Here is a 15989-nt window from a genome sequence, read left to right on the forward strand (position 1 = left end):
CTCCCTTTAAGTAGCCATGAGTGGGCTTGAGTGAACTCGACGGTCGGGGATATGCTCGCGTGCTCGGAGCCGGATCACGAGACGCTGGGCGCCTGAAGGGGGCTGACGCAGGCCACCACGGGGCATCGAGCATAACAACACCACCGAGCCCGTCCAGGCCTCGATATCGGGACTTGTCTCCCACCACCACCATCGCCGCCGCCATGGCCGACAGCAAACCCAACCGCGCAGCCCGCCCGCTCTCTGGCTCCCGCTCCTTCGCCGCGTCCCAGTCGCTCTTCCCCCAGGGTACAGCCATGTCGACCTCGCGCCCATTTCTTAACATGCTCAATCCCATGGGCAGGACGTACCAGGGATACATGATGGCGAACCAGTCGCCCGTGGAGGAGGCGGAGGAGGAGGAGGCGCTCGCGCAGCGCAACGATCTCGAGGCCGGTGGCGCCGCGCACACGCGGCGGGTGTCCTGGGATGCGGGGGCGGAGCTGGACGCTGTGCGGCCGAATGCGCGCGGCTCAGAGAGGGAGGAGAGCGAGGACGACGAGGTGCCGCAGAGCTTCATGATCGAGGACGCCACGCGCCAGCGTGCGGGGAAGCAGAAGGGCAAGGCGCGCGAGGTCCCCCGCGGCCAGCCATTGTACTCTGCTGGGAGTGGTCGCAGTCCGCCGCCAGTGCTTCCCCTCCACAATGTCTCTGTCCCACCCCGACCATCAGAGGTCGACGTCGAAGAGGCGCGAGCGCCTAGCAGTTCGCATGACGAGGAACAAACAACGCGTATGCGTCCACAGATGCGGGGTTTAGACGCATACGAGAAGGCGCTGTGGAATTGGGTCAACGTCTACAACCTGGATGGGTTCTTGCAAGATGTGTACAACTACTACGAGGGGAAGGGGATCTATTGCATCGCGCTCTCAAGGGGGCTGAATCTACTGTGCGTGATGAGTTCTTTGTTTATGGCCAGCTATTGACTCTCATTCAGGACCGTCGGCTTCGTTATTGCCTTCTCCTCATTCCTCATCGGCTGCGTCGATTACTCGAGAATCAAGCCCGAGAAGTCAACGCGCCTGTCCGACGTCGTAGTGCACCAATGCGTATCGAAGTAAGTTCCTAATACCATGTTCTATGCTCTCATTAACGCGCCACAGATTCTCGGGCTTCACGCTGCTATTCTTCATGCTCTTTACTGCATTCTATGTCTGGCAGATAGTCATGTTCGTGCTCGGTGTCAGGCGACTCGTCGACATGTATCACTTCTATACCCATCTACTCAAGATACCAGACGTATGTGCGGCGCTATCACACAATTCTATGACAACTGAGTTTCCCCCAGTCCGACATCCAAACCATCCCCTGGTCCGAAGTCGTCCGCCGCATCGGCGCCATCCGCGAAGAAAACCCCCTCACCGCCATCTCCTCCAAGAACTCACGAAACACGAACGACACCACCACCGCCAAGCTCGACGCGCACGACGTCGCGAACCGCATCCTCCGACAGGAGAACTACCTCATCGCGCTCTTCAACAAGGAGCTCCTCGACCTGCGTGTGCCGCTGCCCAGGTTGCTCAAGCGCTTCGTGCCGGAGGAGCGGGGGAAGGGGAAGATGCTGACGAAGGCTTTGGAGTGGAATTTGCGGTTCTGCCTGATGGAGTACCTGTTTGACCGGCATGGGCGCGTGCGGAAGGTCTTTCTAAAATCGCGGAACCGCGCGCCTCTTATTGAGGGGTGAGTGGGTTGGTGCTTTATGGAGTGGATGTTCTGACTGATTGACAGCCTCCGGCGCCGATTTATCTTTATGGGTATTCTTAATGCGGTCTTTGCACCATTCATTGTATCATTCATTCTCATGTATTCATTCTTTCGGTACTTCGAGGTCAGTGACCTTGGTATCCCCAACCTGAGCCTATCATTGACGACTCAACCTGCAGGAGTATCACAAAGACCCATCTACAATCGGAGGCCGGCAGTACACACTATACGCGCAGTGGAAGTTCCGCGAGTTCAACGAGCTGCCACACTTCTTCAAGCGCAGACTGCACGAGAGCTATCCAGTCGCGACCAGCTACATCGGCCAGTTTCCGAACGAGAAGATGAAGCTCATCATGAGGTATGTCTCTTCCAACCTTGTACCCTCTTCCCCCTTTAATTCGACTAACACCATCCACAGATTCGTCGCCTTCGTCGCGGGCTCCTTCACCGCCGTGCTCGTGCTCGCCTCCATCGCCGACCCCGACCTCGTCGTGCATTTTGAGATCACGCCGCATGGCACGGTGCTTTTCTGGATATCCGTGTTCGGTGGTATTCTCGCCACGGCGCGGGGCATGATCCCGGACGACCATGATGTGTTCGACCCGGAGCAGTTGATGATGGAGGTTATCACGCATACGCATTATATGCCGGACGAGTGGAAGGGGGAGTTGCACAGCAAGAAGGTGTGTAAGCTCGCTCGTGCCTCGCCAACGCATGATTGACCCCTTGCCCTTCAGACTCACGCCCAGTTCGGCGAGCTCTTCCAGATGAAGATCCTCATCTTCGTGCAGGAGATCTTGTCGGTCTTGCTCACGCCATTTGTGTTGTGGTATTCGCTGCCGCCATGCGCGCCTGCGATCATCGACTTCTTCCGCGAGTTCAGCGTGCATGTCGAGGGTCGTGGCTACGTCTGTAGCTTTGCGGAATTCAACTTCGAGCGGCACGGGAATGTCAAGGTGTGTAGGACGATTGATGATGTAGGGTAAAGATGACTGACGATCGTCTAGTTCGGCGCGCCGAAGAAGGTGCGGGACAAGCGTATGGTGTCGAACGAGGGCAAGATGGAGAAGAGCTTCTTGAACTTCAAGGTAAGGCCGAACTACTCGCACCCGAGACCTCCATGCTAACTCATTCCACAGGCAGCGAACCCCGACTGGAACCCCTCAGACCCAACCGGCTCGCTCTACCTCAGCAAGATGGCCGACATCACGGCACACCAGCACCCTTCGACCGCTCGCCGGCGCTCCGCGCACCTCGATCACAGCACCTTCATTACCCCGCCCGACGCGTCAACAATGACTGAGCGCGCCCAGGAGTACGATCGCGCGCTCCTGCAGAGCCAACACGCTGCCCGTCGGCGACATGGTGCGGGGAGTGTCCTCGGCATGTCTACTCTACAACCACCGGGCGGGATGGCTTCGTCGGTGTACACGGGCCCTGGGATGGCACAGACGGCAGTGCTGGGCGACTCGCAGGGGAGCGTGATGCTGCAGGGACGGCCAGAAGGAGGCCACGGGCAGATCTCCGAGGACGATCTCGCGGCGGATGGAGGCGTCGCGAGCGGGTTGGAGGGCTCGTATGTAGATGGCGCGAGGCGGGCGCGGCCATATGGGGACGGGCAGGAGGAGGAAGAGGAGGAGGAAGATGGCGGTGTGCTGGGGTTGTTGGCGCAGATCTATGGGGGGCGGCAGGGGCCCACGCGTGTTCTGTGAGAGCGAGAGGGTGTCGTGATGTAGACGGACATGTCCTAGAGTGAACCACGTTCGTTGACCTGTACATACTACACGAGCATCTGAGATGAGACTACATTCTGACTCGTTGGCGTGGTGTCCGTGTAAGTGGCTCGACAGGTGTATGAGTGAAGTGAGATACAACAAACAAGAAGGGGTATTACACTAGATGAGCACGATATATAGATTGCAGTCCAGGTCCGGGGCTACAGTTCGGGGCTGCCTTGCCGCTCCTCCTCCCGCCAGCGCTTGACCAGGGCCGCGCCGATGCTCTGACCCAACTTCTTTGCCAGCTCAATGGGTACAGCATTCCCGCCGATACGACAGAAGTCATTGACAGCCGTTTCGGGGTTTTTTGAATGCTTCGAATCGAACTCAAAGTCGTCCGGAAACGACTGCGACCTGGCGCATTCGCGCACGGTGTAGGTCCGCTTTTGCTAGAAAGAAATTAGTAGGGGATGGCGAAGAACTAAGTACAACGAGTCATACCGTAGGATGCAGCAGCCAAGTGCCCTTCGAGCTTGGGTTTGGTTGGGTCATCACGGTGGCGAAGAAGCCTTTTAGGCCACAGCGCCCAAAGCTTCCTCTCCTTTTCTCCCGCTGGCCGCCTGGCTGCAAGATCTCGGGAAGACCTGTAGGGTGCATCGTGAGTTTGCAGGAACCACGCAGCAGTCGTGTCACGTACGACGGAAGTCAGCGTCTGGCTCTAGCGGCACAGTCACAACACTACAGTCTGGGTCAACAGATGTGAGATCTACAAAGGAGAACGCGGCGCACCGTTCGACGAGAGACGATCTGTATGTGCGCGTGTACATGTTCAGAACCCCTCCTGGGGAGTTGCGCCGCATCTGAAGTTGATAACGGTTTTGAGGAGGGCAGTGATATTCCGACGGTCTCGGAAAGCCCACGAGACCGGTCGAAGTCGGGGTTGCGACCAGCTGCTTGATGCCAGCATCTTCTCTAGCCTTGCATTCGTTTCTGTCCTTGGTGCTTGATGGAAAAATCTCGTGCGGATTGACCCTGGAGGAGATGAGCACGAATTAGCCAGCATGATTCTGCGCTCGTACCAGTCGAAGGGTGGCTGAGATATATGCGGTCAGTATCGGACAACGTGCGGGACAATACACTCACAAGATCTCCAATAGCATCTTCTATCGTGACAGGTGGCAAAGGCGCGTATATGTAGCCTTTCTCTCCGTTAGGGGCTCGCGGAAGTGGCACGAGGGTAGTGCCATCAGCAAGGTTGGCGGTGTTAGGTACTTTCGGGAAAGCGTGCGTCGGTACAGGATGGACGGGCATTGGGAGTCCGAGCTTTGCACCGAGGAAAATAACGCGTTCACGCGCCTGAGGGACACCAAACTGGCCCGCCTGCAGAACTCGTACGCTGGCCTGATATCTGAACAGGCCGATTCAATTCAATAAAGTCAACATCAAGACTGAAGGCACCCACCCCAGCGCTATAAGGGTCCGTAGGATGATCTTGACCATACTGTTCTTGATACACTCGTTGGCGTCTTGCATACCTCGAGTCGTGGTCCCCAGACGGAAGTCCAGAAGGCCACGGACGTTCTCGAGCAGGAAGTAGTCCGGCTTGTAGGCCTCAACGAAGCTCAGCATATTGAGAGGGAGGAAAGATCTGATGACCAGTCAGCATAGACGAACAAGTTAGACCGAAAGCAATCTTACCTGATGTCGTTTGGATCCTGTAGATACGAGTGAGCTGAGAAGGGAATCATTGTACAGGTGGCGGACCTTGTAGTGATTAGCCTTGCTGAAAGATTGGCATGGCGGTCCTTTAGGGGTGTGAGACAGCATTGGACAAGCAATCACATAGCATACCACCGAACACGAAGTCAATGGAGCTTGATTTGTCGGCAGTGCAAGGCTTCGGCAAAGGGGGGAATGGTTGGTTGTATTCGTCCTTGACAGACTTGTCGCCTCGTACGGCCTTCAGCACCTTGTTCGAATCTGCGCAAAGGACGGTAGTGTACGGATGGTTCTTCCTGCGAATGAAGTCAGTCAAGTTGCAAGTGACGCTTGCAGTGGTCGTACTTGTAGGTGTCCACCGCGGCAGGTTCGTAGTCAACAGCCAAAGCCGTATCGACGAAGCCGGACATTTCCATGCCCTTACCAAGGCCACCTCCTCCAGCGAACAGCTCCAGCCCGCGAAGTTTGCCGTTCACGCCGTGCCTGTCTTGTAGACGGCGGATGTCGGCGAGGTCATCCTCCCGCAGCTTCATGCATTCGGCACAGGCATGGAACTGGGAGGGACCAAGGCGTACGAGCTTCCCGTTTCGGAGGCGATACCCAACGTAAAAGTGATCGTCTTCTTCAACCCATTCGTCGACGGCGGATTGTGTATGTAGGACCTTGACGTAGCACTTGCCATGGACGACTAGCGTCTTCTGGCCGATGGTGGCAATGACAACTTCATCATCCCTATCCCCAATGATGAGGCAGCGCTAGAATTTGGGTGAGCAATGGCGAGTCATCATGTTTTCAAGAGACTCACATTGTCATTTTGCAAGCCACTCGCTGAAATGTGGGATGGCAGCTGGGTTTGCTGGCAGTGCCGTGCGAAAATCTGCAGGGATACGGACAGAGTCTGACCTTTACCTCTGATCGCCGTGATCAGCCCAATGCGATAGAAATTGTCGTACTGCCGAACGGGAGCGAGGTACACAGTATCGCCGACATGGTAGTCCTCGTCGTAATGAGAGAAATACGTTGCGCCATCGCTTTTCAGCGTCTCCCTCTCTGTATCACGCTCTTTCAAGCAGCACGAAGGACACCGCATACCGGCCGGATAAGCTTCGTAGAGTTGCGCAAGGTCCTTCTCCGAAGGTGCGGTGGTGAACGAGGTCTTTTCCGGGTCGAAGACGTGGCTAAGCAATGTTTATGAGAATGGTATTCGAGCTAAGAGCTAATGAGCACTTACGCGCAGTGGTAATGTTGTCCATCGGGTGCCTTATCGTCTGCCCTTTCCTCGCCACGGGCCCCAAAATCGACTTCGACCTTCTGCTTGATGGTCGGTGCCAGAATATCATCACAGTGTTCCAGCAAGAATAGACCTCGCGAGTGGGCTAACTCCTGCAGTATCATCTTCGACCCGTGAGTAAACCACTGGACGTGGACCTGGTACTCTCCGCCCGGTTCGTCCTTGCGGATGGCACGGATTATACCGAACCTACGAACGTTGAGCAGAAGTTAACACCCGAAGTGGAGTTAAGGAGGAACACGTACCACGAATCATTTGCGAGCCGATTGGGAGACTGGGAAGCTATCGAGGCAGCGTTCTGCTCGCGGACCTTGTCTTCGTCGGCGCCGGGAGCGATCGCGACGCAATCGCCAACCTAATCCCGTGATTAACATATTAGGACCTCTGGAGGACGCGGTACGCACCGAATACCTGGCACGGTCCATGTAGATAGACTGGAAGAACCGTCGGCCGCGTTCATCCGTCATCAATAAACGCCCATTCTTGATCTCGTGCGGATCGGTGTTGTGGATGGGGTACTGCGTCGCGTCGTGCTTATCCTTTTGCTCGATGTTTGAGGCGGTGTGCTCTGTAACAGAGATCTCGCGGTCGATGTATTCCTGCGCGACGCGCTTGACAATGGGCTCGACGTGGATGTCGGTCATCCTGGCGGGCTTGCCCTTCTTCCGTACGTTGGGCGCACTGTCGTCGCTGTCGGGGGGTTCAGGGGACTCCGAAGCGCTGACGGTCCTTCGCCGAGCCACCGGCTGCGAAGCGGACGGCGCTACTTTGGTCTTCTTCGTCGCTGAAGCCGGCGCGTAGGTCTTCGAGGCTGCTTCTGCGGGAACCGTCGGAACCATAGGCGCTGGCGCCTGCTCGAGTAATTTTTTGATCACAGGGACGCGTTGAACGCGAAGGCCGCGAGCACACTTGGTGAGGAATTTTTGAAAATGCGCCACCTAAGAGTCGCCGGTGAGCTTGTACTTAAGTCGCAGGAAATCAGTCCTTACAATGACTGGATCGTCCAGATCCTCGCTACTGACTTGCGGCGCGTCTCCGTCGTCCTCTATCTCATCCAAGAGTGTTTTAAAGCCTTCAAGCGTAAGACGAGCTTCCTTCTGGGCCTCCCTAAGGAGCGTGTGTAATATTCGGTGCTGCCTAGCGAATTCCTGGAAGTGCTTGCGATAAGAGGCCGCCGGCGAGTCCAACTTGTACCAGGCGTGCTTCGTTAGCAAATATATATTCCTGAGGATTCGGATGAATAAGAAATGTAGGCCTAGGTAAAAGAAGGAAAACTCACTCGTTATAACGATACTCGACGGGGCGCTCTGGCTCGGCGAAGCTCTTCGTAAAACAGTGGTGCACATCGACCTCGAGAATGTCGGATAGACGGATGCGCTGAGTCTGCGGCGCTTCGTGCATCGACTCCGAGTCGGCTGAATCACTACCCTCTTCATCGCTGTCCTCGTCCACGCATGCTTCGACTAGGCCCGTTGCGCTGTATTGAGCAAGTTCTTCTTCGGGTTCATCCACTAGCTGGTCGAATGGGACAGGTTCCTTTGGCGTATTCTGCTTGAAGATGCGAAAGTCACGCAGTACCCGCATCGGCACTTCGTCGTCATCGTCGCCGTCGTCTTCGCTGTCGGAGTCCTCCCCGTAGACCTTGAGGTTCTCTGTCTCTAGGACTTCTGCTTCCGTATCGTCGCCTGAAGTAGAGTCAGACCATACAGCTGCTGCGGCAAACGCAACGAGTTACCTGGGGCTGCATCTGTCATGATGATATCTGAGGCTCGACGGGTACGGTGCGACGGCCCTGCGATAGGCTGGACGGCGGTGCGTGTGCGACGCGAGGTGCTGTCGACGACAACTGCGGTGCTATTCTCTTCGTCCAAGGGGCGACCATCTTTAGCAGGATGCGGCTCCTTCCTCCTCGATAATGGGCCCGCCTTTGAGCCGCGTACTGTGTTAGGTCGTGTAGCCTGTGGAGGTTGTGCCGGCTTCGTCATGTCAATGGCCATGGCCTGCTTGCGTCTCGTGTTGTTCTTGGGCTGAGGGATTTCGTCGTCGCTATCTGACAGGCCAGTAAGGTCTATGACATCGCTGACGGCGGGGACCTGCAGAAGACGCTGCATGTGAATCGTTTGCCGAGTACATCCAGCTTTTCTCACCTTCTGCGACGATGGGGTCCCTTTTGAAAGATACTTGTTCATCGTAGGGGCGATCGCTTGAGATGCGGATTTCTACTGTCTGCGTTAGACCGCTGAGGCGTGCACTGAACAACTCGACTTCACATTCTTAGGTGTTGTTTTCGGTGTCGAAATGTTCAGTTTTCTTGATGTAGACGTCGCGAGCTAGGGAAAAATTATGAACTTTTCCCGAAGACTTTGCTCAGATTTCCTACGTCGTTGAGGTCGGAGGGGGACACCCTTGGCTTTTTTATGGGAGAAGGGGACTCAAGGGGCATCCCGGAAGTCTGCGTGCGCTTCATTTTCAGGTGTGCAGACCAGGGCTATGTCTTTCTCTGTGCCAGAAGACAAACGCGCGACAAACGCCTGCCACGGAATGCAGACAACAAATAGGCGCCCGTGATGGTCAAGAGCAAGAAAGGTTTCCGCTTTCGGTCATCGCGTTGTTCTCCTCCCGCCACCATGTCTGCAGGGTCGCTGCCCGTCATTAACCTCAATATCGACTATGACGCCGAGAAGGGTGAGCTAGCCACACTATACACGGGAAGACGCGTGAATAACAGTTCGCAGAGGCAATACGCGGGTTCTTGTCCGGGTTCAAGGGGGAGCTGAGTGACCTCGAAGCGAACCTGGAGAACATGTCCCTCGGCGACAACGACACTACCTTCCCCGAGAGCATGATGGATCTGAAGTATATGAAGCAGCTGGTGCGTGTCTCGTCGCGTTTGGCGCGTGTTCGACGCGGTCTGACGCGCTATGTAGCAAAGGATAGCAAATCGCGACCAGGCCAAGCTGGTGGTCGAACTGGAGGATATCCTGCAGGTGCGTGCTCGCAGTAACACATCGACATGATAGATTTGCTCATACTGTGCTCTATTCAAGATGCCAGACGGCAAAACGCTCGTGAACAACATCAAGGGGAACACCTTGCGATATGTTACGCTCTTCAGCGAGGTCGTGGATAGCCTTATGCCAATCGCCACCAAGGATATTGGCGACAGCGACGAGGTTATCGATGTTATCCTACACCAGCGTAAGGAGCGCAACATGGCGATCGAGGGAGGCTCAGAGGAGGGCTTCCCCGATCACCTTCTGCGACGATAGTGCGTGGCCTTTAAATCATGTTCAACATCTATCTAACGCGTCCCCAGTAACCTCTACTTCAAGCCACTGGAAAGCGATGTCAGCTACGCTGTCCGTGACGTGCGTGGCTCGCACTTGGGCAAGCTCATCACAGTTCGCGGCATCGTCACACGTGTGTCGGAAGTCAAGCCTCTGCTGCTCGTCAACGCGTATACATGCGATGTCTGCGGCGCAGAGACGTTTCAGGATGTCACCACGAAGACCTTCTCTCCATTGACCGACTGTGAGAACGTGAATGAGTGCAAGAAGAACGGCATTCGAGGCTCGCTGCATATGCAGACGCGTGCTTGTCGCTTCAGTCCCTTCCAGGAAGTGAAAGTGCAAGAGATGGTGCGTGTGTTCGTATTACAACTCATGCTTGAGACTAGACTGATTGATTTCTCCTAGGCGGACCAAGTGCCGATTGGCCACATCCCGCGCTCCATGACAATCCATGTCAACGGCCAACTTACGCGCCTCATGAACCCCGGTGATGAAGTCGACATTGGCGGCATCTTCCTCCCCACTCCCTACACCGGCTTTCAGGCCATCCGCGCCGGCCTTCTTACGGACACCTACCTGGAAGCGCACCACATCCACCAGCAAAAGAAACAATACCACGACATCGTCATTTCGCAGGAGATGGAGGCCAAGATCGGCGAGCTCATGGTCGACCCAGCTTTATACAACAAGCTCGCAGCGAGTATCGCGCCGGAAATCTATGGGCACACGGACGTGAAGAAGGCGCTGCTCTTGTTGCTGGTCGGTGGTGTGACGAAGGTTACGGGAGACGGCATGAAGATCCGCGGAGACATCAATGTTTGCCTTATGGGTGATCCTGGTGTGGCCAAGTCGCAGCTGCTGAAGTATATCTCGAAGGTCGCGCCTCGTGGTGTATACACCACGGGCAAGGGTTCGTCAGGCGTTGGTCTCACTGCTGCAGTTATGCGCGACCCGGTAACGGACGAGATGGTGTTGGGTATGTGCTTCTCACCTTTGCCTTTACCACTGACGTCGCTGACATTGTCGTAGAGGGTGGCGCGCTCGTGCTCGCGGACAATGGCATCTGCTGCATTGATGAATTCGACAAAATGGAGGAGGCCGACCGTACGGCCATTCACGAAGTCATGGAACAGCAGACCATCTCGATATCGAAGGCTGGTATCTCAACCACCCTCAACGCACGAACATCCATCCTCGCCGCCGCCAACCCGCTCTATGGTCGCTATAACACCAAGGTATCCCCTGTGGAGAACATCAACCTGCCGGCGGCCTTGCTGTCTCGTTTCGACTTGCTGTTTCTCATTCTGGACAAGCCCTCACGAGAAGACGACGAGCGTCTCGCGGAGCACGTCACCTATGTTCACATGTATAATGAGCACCCGCCTCTGGATTATGAGCCCGTAGACCCTGAGGTTATGAGGTATGCATCCCTATACCTGATTGCCGTCGTGGTCGCTCACCTGTATATCGCAGGAGCTACATCTCCATGGCTCGCCAAAAACGACCGACAGTCCCCCACGCCGTTTCTCAGCATGTCGTTAATACATACGTCAAGATGCGCAGGGACGCGCAGGAAGATGAGAAGGCGCACACCTACACCTCCGCTCGTACTCTCCTCGGCATCCTCCGCCTTGCGCAGGCGCTGGCCCGCCTGCGGCTCGCCGACATCGTCGAAGTTGGCGACGTCGACGAGGCCGTGCGGCTCATGGAGCAGAGCAAGGCGAGCTTGCTCGACGAGGAGCAGGAAGATGACGCGGTGGGTGATCGGTCCGTCAAGAGCAAGGTCTTCCGCATCATCAAAGACCTTCTTGGCGCGGGCGGCGCGCAGGCCATGAAGAAGCGGTCGACGAAGAAGAAGAGATTAGGGAAGGGCCCGGGCGGCGAGCGCGACATGGATGTGGACGAGGATGAGTATGAGGACGAGGCGGAGCTGAGCATGATCACGATCCGCGAGCGCGTCTTGACGGCGGGGTACTCGGAGCACGACTTGATGGAGACAATAACTGCCGTGAGTAGCAGTTCGGTTGTGCGATTTGGGAGGTTCACTAACGTGTTTTTCTAGTACGAGGATATGGATATCTTGATGAGAACAGCAGGAGGGTCGAAGTTAAGATTCATCAGCGTCCCATAGTTGTTACCTTGCGTTCACGCTATACCCGCTGTCCTTTTGCTTTCCGTCGTGTATCTCTATGTGTTGTCTGCTATGTTATTGTTGTTCCTCACTCAGAAGCCGGTTGCTGCAGAGGGAAGCTTTGAGGTCATTAGAATCGGAGAGGGAACCCTAACTCAGCATGTCGTCACATCTTGCTCTCAACTTTCACTTTGCTGCTCGCAATCATGATCTTGAACCTTCCGACTGAGCTGGCCTTGCATACGCTTCTCTTCGTCGATCTCCCAACCATCTACAGCCTACAGCTAGTTTGCAAACCCTGGGCTGAATTCATCCGCGTCAACGAGTCGACCGTCTACCACAATGTCGTGGCCAGCCAGAACCTGATCCCCTCCCCATCGACTCTGCTCGAGGACCTTCCGCGTTGGTATTCCTCAAGGTCCCTTGAGGGCGTGGCCAGCTGGAAAGCCTTCTGTAACTCGCACTTCGCCTTCACGCGAAGGCAGTGCTAACGGGTCGCCAGGCCGCAGGCGCGTCGACATCATACGCAGTTGGCGGGGAAGAGCACCTGCGAACACCGCGGTCTATAAAGCGACGGGAACGCGCGTTCATCGCATCAAGGTGGACGAGCTGTATGGATATGTGATCACGACCTCCGCCGATGGTGGGCTGCAGGTCACCGATATAGTGGAGGATGAAGTGTTGTGGGCTCTGCCTAAGGTGCGCCGCACTGGGCCCTGGACGGGCTTGCTGTGTGCTGACTAGTCCTCCTAGACGTACGTCCGCGGTTGGGCTCACGTCGAATACGCGGACGGCTTCATCATCTTCGATCGCCGGGACGGACACAAGGAAATCTGGCGACGCGCCTCGGACGCGCAAGATTCTACGGACAGAGTTGTGGAGGAATCCGCCCCAGACGAGCGCCAGCTTGTTGCATCCAAGAACGCTGCCGAGCAGTACAGATCAACCTCGAACCGTGGCCACTTCGTCGCCTGGGCGCTTATAAGCCCCGGGGGAATCACCACCGCTTTCCGTGCTGTCTATCCTGTCCTGCTAACCGCCTCTGACCACCAAGCCTTCGTCTTCGACGTCCGTACCGGCGCTCGACTGCACAAACTCACAAACCCGCAGGCGCCAACGGACCCCGACATGGGCCACCTGAACTACGTCGAAATCAGCGACCGTCATGTCTTCACTTGTGATTCGAATGTGCTTCGCGTCTACGCCCGTGCGGACGGTCGCTGCGTCTTCGAGATATTCTCGAACAAGGAGTACTATGGGCAATGGTTATTCGCGATCTCGCGTACTCCGCCGCAGGAGCAAGTCGAGGGCGCACTCGTCGTGCATCCTGTGCACGCGTTCGAACGCCATGCACCCGGTACCTCTTTACTCTTGGAAGAGTTCTACGCAGGTGCGAAGAGTACTTTGCCTCACCAATTTGCGATCCTGACAATCGGGCAGCGCACGTATCGAAATGCGGGCGACACCTTGTTGGCGCCTTGTCGACCGCACGAATAGTCGTCGTCTACAACTTCGAGCGCGCCCTTCGCGGCGAGGCACAATTGTTCGATCTTGCCTTCGAAGTGCAGCTCGGCTCGGGAAGGACGAATACCAAATACCTGGCCTTCGAGGACGACCGTATCTGTGTCGCAACGGTAAGCCGAGCGCGATTTTGTGCGTGAACTCGTCTAACGATGTATGCCTACAGGGTCGTGGCATCTTCGTCGTGCACGTCCTTGAACCGCCCACCGACTCGACCACACGCCCGCGCATCATCGTTACACGAGTCCCGTGGTTCAACGATCCTCATCGCCTCAACGCCATCAGCTGCTTGCAGATGTCCGACACGGGCATCTGGTTCAACTGGCAGAGTCGTCCAGAAGAGGACAGTCCCGAGATGCTTGAGGAGCACGAAATCGAGTTCTATACGTCAGCGGAGAACTCAGCGTATCGAACTCGTGAGTCGCAGAGCCTCCTCGCCTCGAGATATATGAGTAATCGCACCGGTAGGACTTCCTGGAGGACATATCATGGTGCTTGCTGCTGAAGGTATGCTTGCTTCGATGAGAACGTTGCGCAATGTTCATTTTTTCTTTAGAAATGGGACCCACCGACCTCGTCTTGTCGACAGTGCACAGCGTGAACTTTGGCATTCCGTCGTAGAGCATCTATCTGTACTACGCACTTGGGCCCATAAAAGTACTATCTATGCTAAGTCACCCGTGTATGACTTATCGAGTCCAGCGACGCTGGCTTAAGTGATCAGAGAGACGGGTTTGACGATTGAGCAAGGATCCACGACCCATTCTATGATTTGCGTGTAGTCCAACATCACGAATGCGCTTCTGTTCGCCATAACATAGAAAGCCTCGATCCACGACATTGAGATATACAAAAGACGCTGTACCAAGTCAGGAAGTTGAAAGGCATATTCGCACTAGAGAACAGGGCCAGTGCGACTATGTCGTGATTCGGACACGTTTCATACCGCCAGAAGTGCAGGCGTTGCGGAGGCTACAGAAACGTAAACGAGAAGTGACGAATCGGCAACTTGACAGCACCATTGTAGAAGGGGGGTGCAAAATGCGAGTTAACGTACAAGATATCTCAAGGGGGATCCGTCATCGAGCTGGCCTGATAAACGGGAAAGCATCATCCATCGTTTTCCGACGTCGTCGGACGTCCAGTCTGCGCATGGAATGAGCTGGGCAAAACCCACGCATAACAGGAGGCCTCCACGACACGAGGAACCGCCGCAATGGATCGGAGTGAACGAAATCCGTGTGCGACGAACGATAGCGCGTAGGCGAGATGGTGGCGGCCGTCCGGCTGATCTTCATAGGTCTTCTGACAATAAGAATGTCGCCAGAGATCAGAAGTATGCAGAATTCTGACCCAGAAGTCGTCCTGGACGCAGCAGATCGCGGACTCCTTGCGCATGGCGGGGCGACGGGGAACGTTGTAGAAGACGTCCAATGGGGTTATGGAAACGGGGTGGCAAGCGTCAGGCGATCTGTTCCTCGTGAGTCGCGACACAGGTGGACCGGCAGCACTAATTTTTTCCCAGAGGCCACAGCTGCCCGGCATTGGAGCCATAATCCGATCGATGTAGGCGACGACGAGAGGGGCCGTGGCTAGCCATCGTGGTGGGTTACGCAGCCCATATATGGGCAAGACGTGTTGTGAGGACTTGATGCGAAGCGGGCGCTCAGCGCTGAGTTGGCGCTGGCGCGGAGTCCCGACGGCACGACACGCGCAGCGTGAGCGGAATGGCAGCGCGGAATTTATCCGAAAACGAAAGCGGTAAGTACACGGTTGAAGTTCTGGCGCAGAACGTGAGTCTACGAGAGGAGGTCAAGGTCTGGCACGCACCTGCATTGCCGAACTGCAGCTCGTATATATCCCGGACTGTATTGATGGTTATGCGTACATTGTGTCGCCATTGAAGAGTCATTGGAGCTCGGAAGTGTAAGCCGAGCAAACCGGGACTTGCAAAGCAGGCGTGCAACGGTGAGGCCGGAAAGCGACAGATTTACAGGAGAGGCGACGAGAAAATACGTCGTCCCGCCATCTGCGTGCTGGTCTCGAGCGATTGTAGGGTCAAGTACATCGGCGAGATAGTCCCCTGCAGGCGAAGGTGAATCCTGTCTAGGGGCGAAAAATGTGATGAAGCAGTGAAGATGAGCGTTGGGAGCAAGACGTGGCAGTTGCCAAATAGAGATCTCAATGGCTGGGAAGAGTGACGCCGTACCATTCAAGATTACTCGCGCTGCGCGTCTTCCTCAAGCGCTTGCTATCGGCGACCAGCATCTCAGAGGAACATACATCCATATCAAGTCGGAGCGTCCGGACTGCGGAGTGGAAGGATGCGGACAAAGGCGCCTGAAGTACGACGGGACCAACAAGCCCGCTATGGAATGCAAGCTCGCAGAAAGATTCCCTCTGGATATCGGTACGCCTTCAGAATGCTGTGACTCAGAAGGGAGAAGGGCTCACTATTGTCCTGCGTCTCAAGATACACCCGAAATTGAAAGTATCCGTGAAGTGCGAGGTTGATCCCCGCTCGCACGAAGGAGCGCCGCGGTACCTCTGGGTCCATAAAGCCCACTGACAGTGGA

General features: G+C 55.9%; 5 protein-coding genes across 5 annotated transcripts; 3 read left to right on the plus strand and 2 right to left on the minus strand.

Annotated features, from left to right (window-relative positions):
• Positions 1 to 33: 33 nt before the first annotated feature.
• Positions 34 to 3565, plus strand: SCHCODRAFT_02607929 (uncharacterized protein). Its single transcript, XM_003035684.2, has 10 exons — positions 34 to 928; positions 977 to 1096; positions 1143 to 1278; positions 1328 to 1719; positions 1768 to 1867; positions 1923 to 2101; positions 2162 to 2426; positions 2481 to 2699; positions 2751 to 2831; positions 2883 to 3565. Exons 1-10 carry the CDS (start codon positions 204 to 206, stop codon positions 3453 to 3455), a joined length of 2790 nt encoding a protein of 929 aa, XP_003035730.2. The 5' UTR covers positions 34 to 203; the 3' UTR covers positions 3456 to 3565.
• On the minus strand, positions 3554 to 9040 carry SCHCODRAFT_02683318 (S-adenosyl-L-methionine-dependent methyltransferase). The gene is made up of 21 exons (XM_003034846.2): positions 8852 to 9040; positions 8742 to 8801; positions 8619 to 8690; positions 8207 to 8564; positions 7751 to 8156; positions 7461 to 7695; positions 6876 to 7409; positions 6717 to 6826; positions 6412 to 6660; positions 5986 to 6358; positions 5526 to 5935; positions 5313 to 5476; positions 5226 to 5266; positions 5160 to 5176; positions 4924 to 5109; positions 4605 to 4869; positions 4541 to 4554; positions 4251 to 4493; positions 4159 to 4199; positions 3963 to 4105; positions 3554 to 3910 (listed from the first exon to the last, which is right to left on the minus strand). The coding sequence occupies exons 1-21, from the start codon at positions 8936 to 8938 to the stop codon at positions 3680 to 3682; spliced, it is 4239 nt and encodes a 1412-aa protein (XP_003034892.1). The 5' UTR covers positions 8939 to 9040; the 3' UTR covers positions 3554 to 3679.
• Positions 9041 to 9518: 478 nt separating this feature from the next.
• On the plus strand, positions 9519 to 11892 carry SCHCODRAFT_02481145 (MCM-domain-containing protein; the record flags this gene model as incomplete). The annotated part of the gene is made up of 6 exons (XM_003035683.1): positions 9519 to 9739; positions 9788 to 10109; positions 10167 to 10737; positions 10791 to 11181; positions 11235 to 11769; positions 11824 to 11892. The coding sequence occupies 6 exons, from the start codon at positions 9519 to 9521 to the stop codon at positions 11890 to 11892; spliced, it is 2109 nt and encodes a 702-aa protein (XP_003035729.1).
• A 172-nt stretch (positions 11893 to 12064) lies between these two features.
• On the plus strand, positions 12065 to 14105 carry SCHCODRAFT_02607938 (uncharacterized protein). Its single transcript, XM_050344283.1, has 7 exons — positions 12065 to 12345; positions 12395 to 12591; positions 12646 to 13282; positions 13333 to 13526; positions 13580 to 13829; positions 13882 to 13920; positions 13970 to 14105. The coding sequence occupies exons 1-7, from the start codon at positions 12099 to 12101 to the stop codon at positions 14032 to 14034; spliced, it is 1629 nt and encodes a 542-aa protein (XP_050203085.1). The 5' UTR covers positions 12065 to 12098; the 3' UTR covers positions 14035 to 14105.
• Positions 14106 to 14390: 285 nt separating this feature from the next.
• SCHCODRAFT_02607941 (uncharacterized protein) lies at positions 14391 to 15279 on the minus strand. The gene is made up of 2 exons (XM_050344284.1): positions 15244 to 15279; positions 14391 to 15194 (listed from the first exon to the last, which is right to left on the minus strand). The coding sequence occupies exon 2, from the start codon at positions 14956 to 14958 to the stop codon at positions 14524 to 14526; it is 435 nt and encodes a 144-aa protein (XP_050203086.1). The 5' UTR covers positions 14959 to 15194; positions 15244 to 15279; the 3' UTR covers positions 14391 to 14523.
• Positions 15280 to 15989: the final 710 nt, after the last annotated feature.

The sequence above is a fragment of the Schizophyllum commune genome, assembly GCF_000143185.2.
Source record: "Schizophyllum commune H4-8 unplaced genomic scaffold SCHCOscaffold_1, whole genome shotgun sequence".
Taxonomy (NCBI): Eukaryota; Fungi; Basidiomycota; class Agaricomycetes; order Agaricales; family Schizophyllaceae; genus Schizophyllum; species Schizophyllum commune.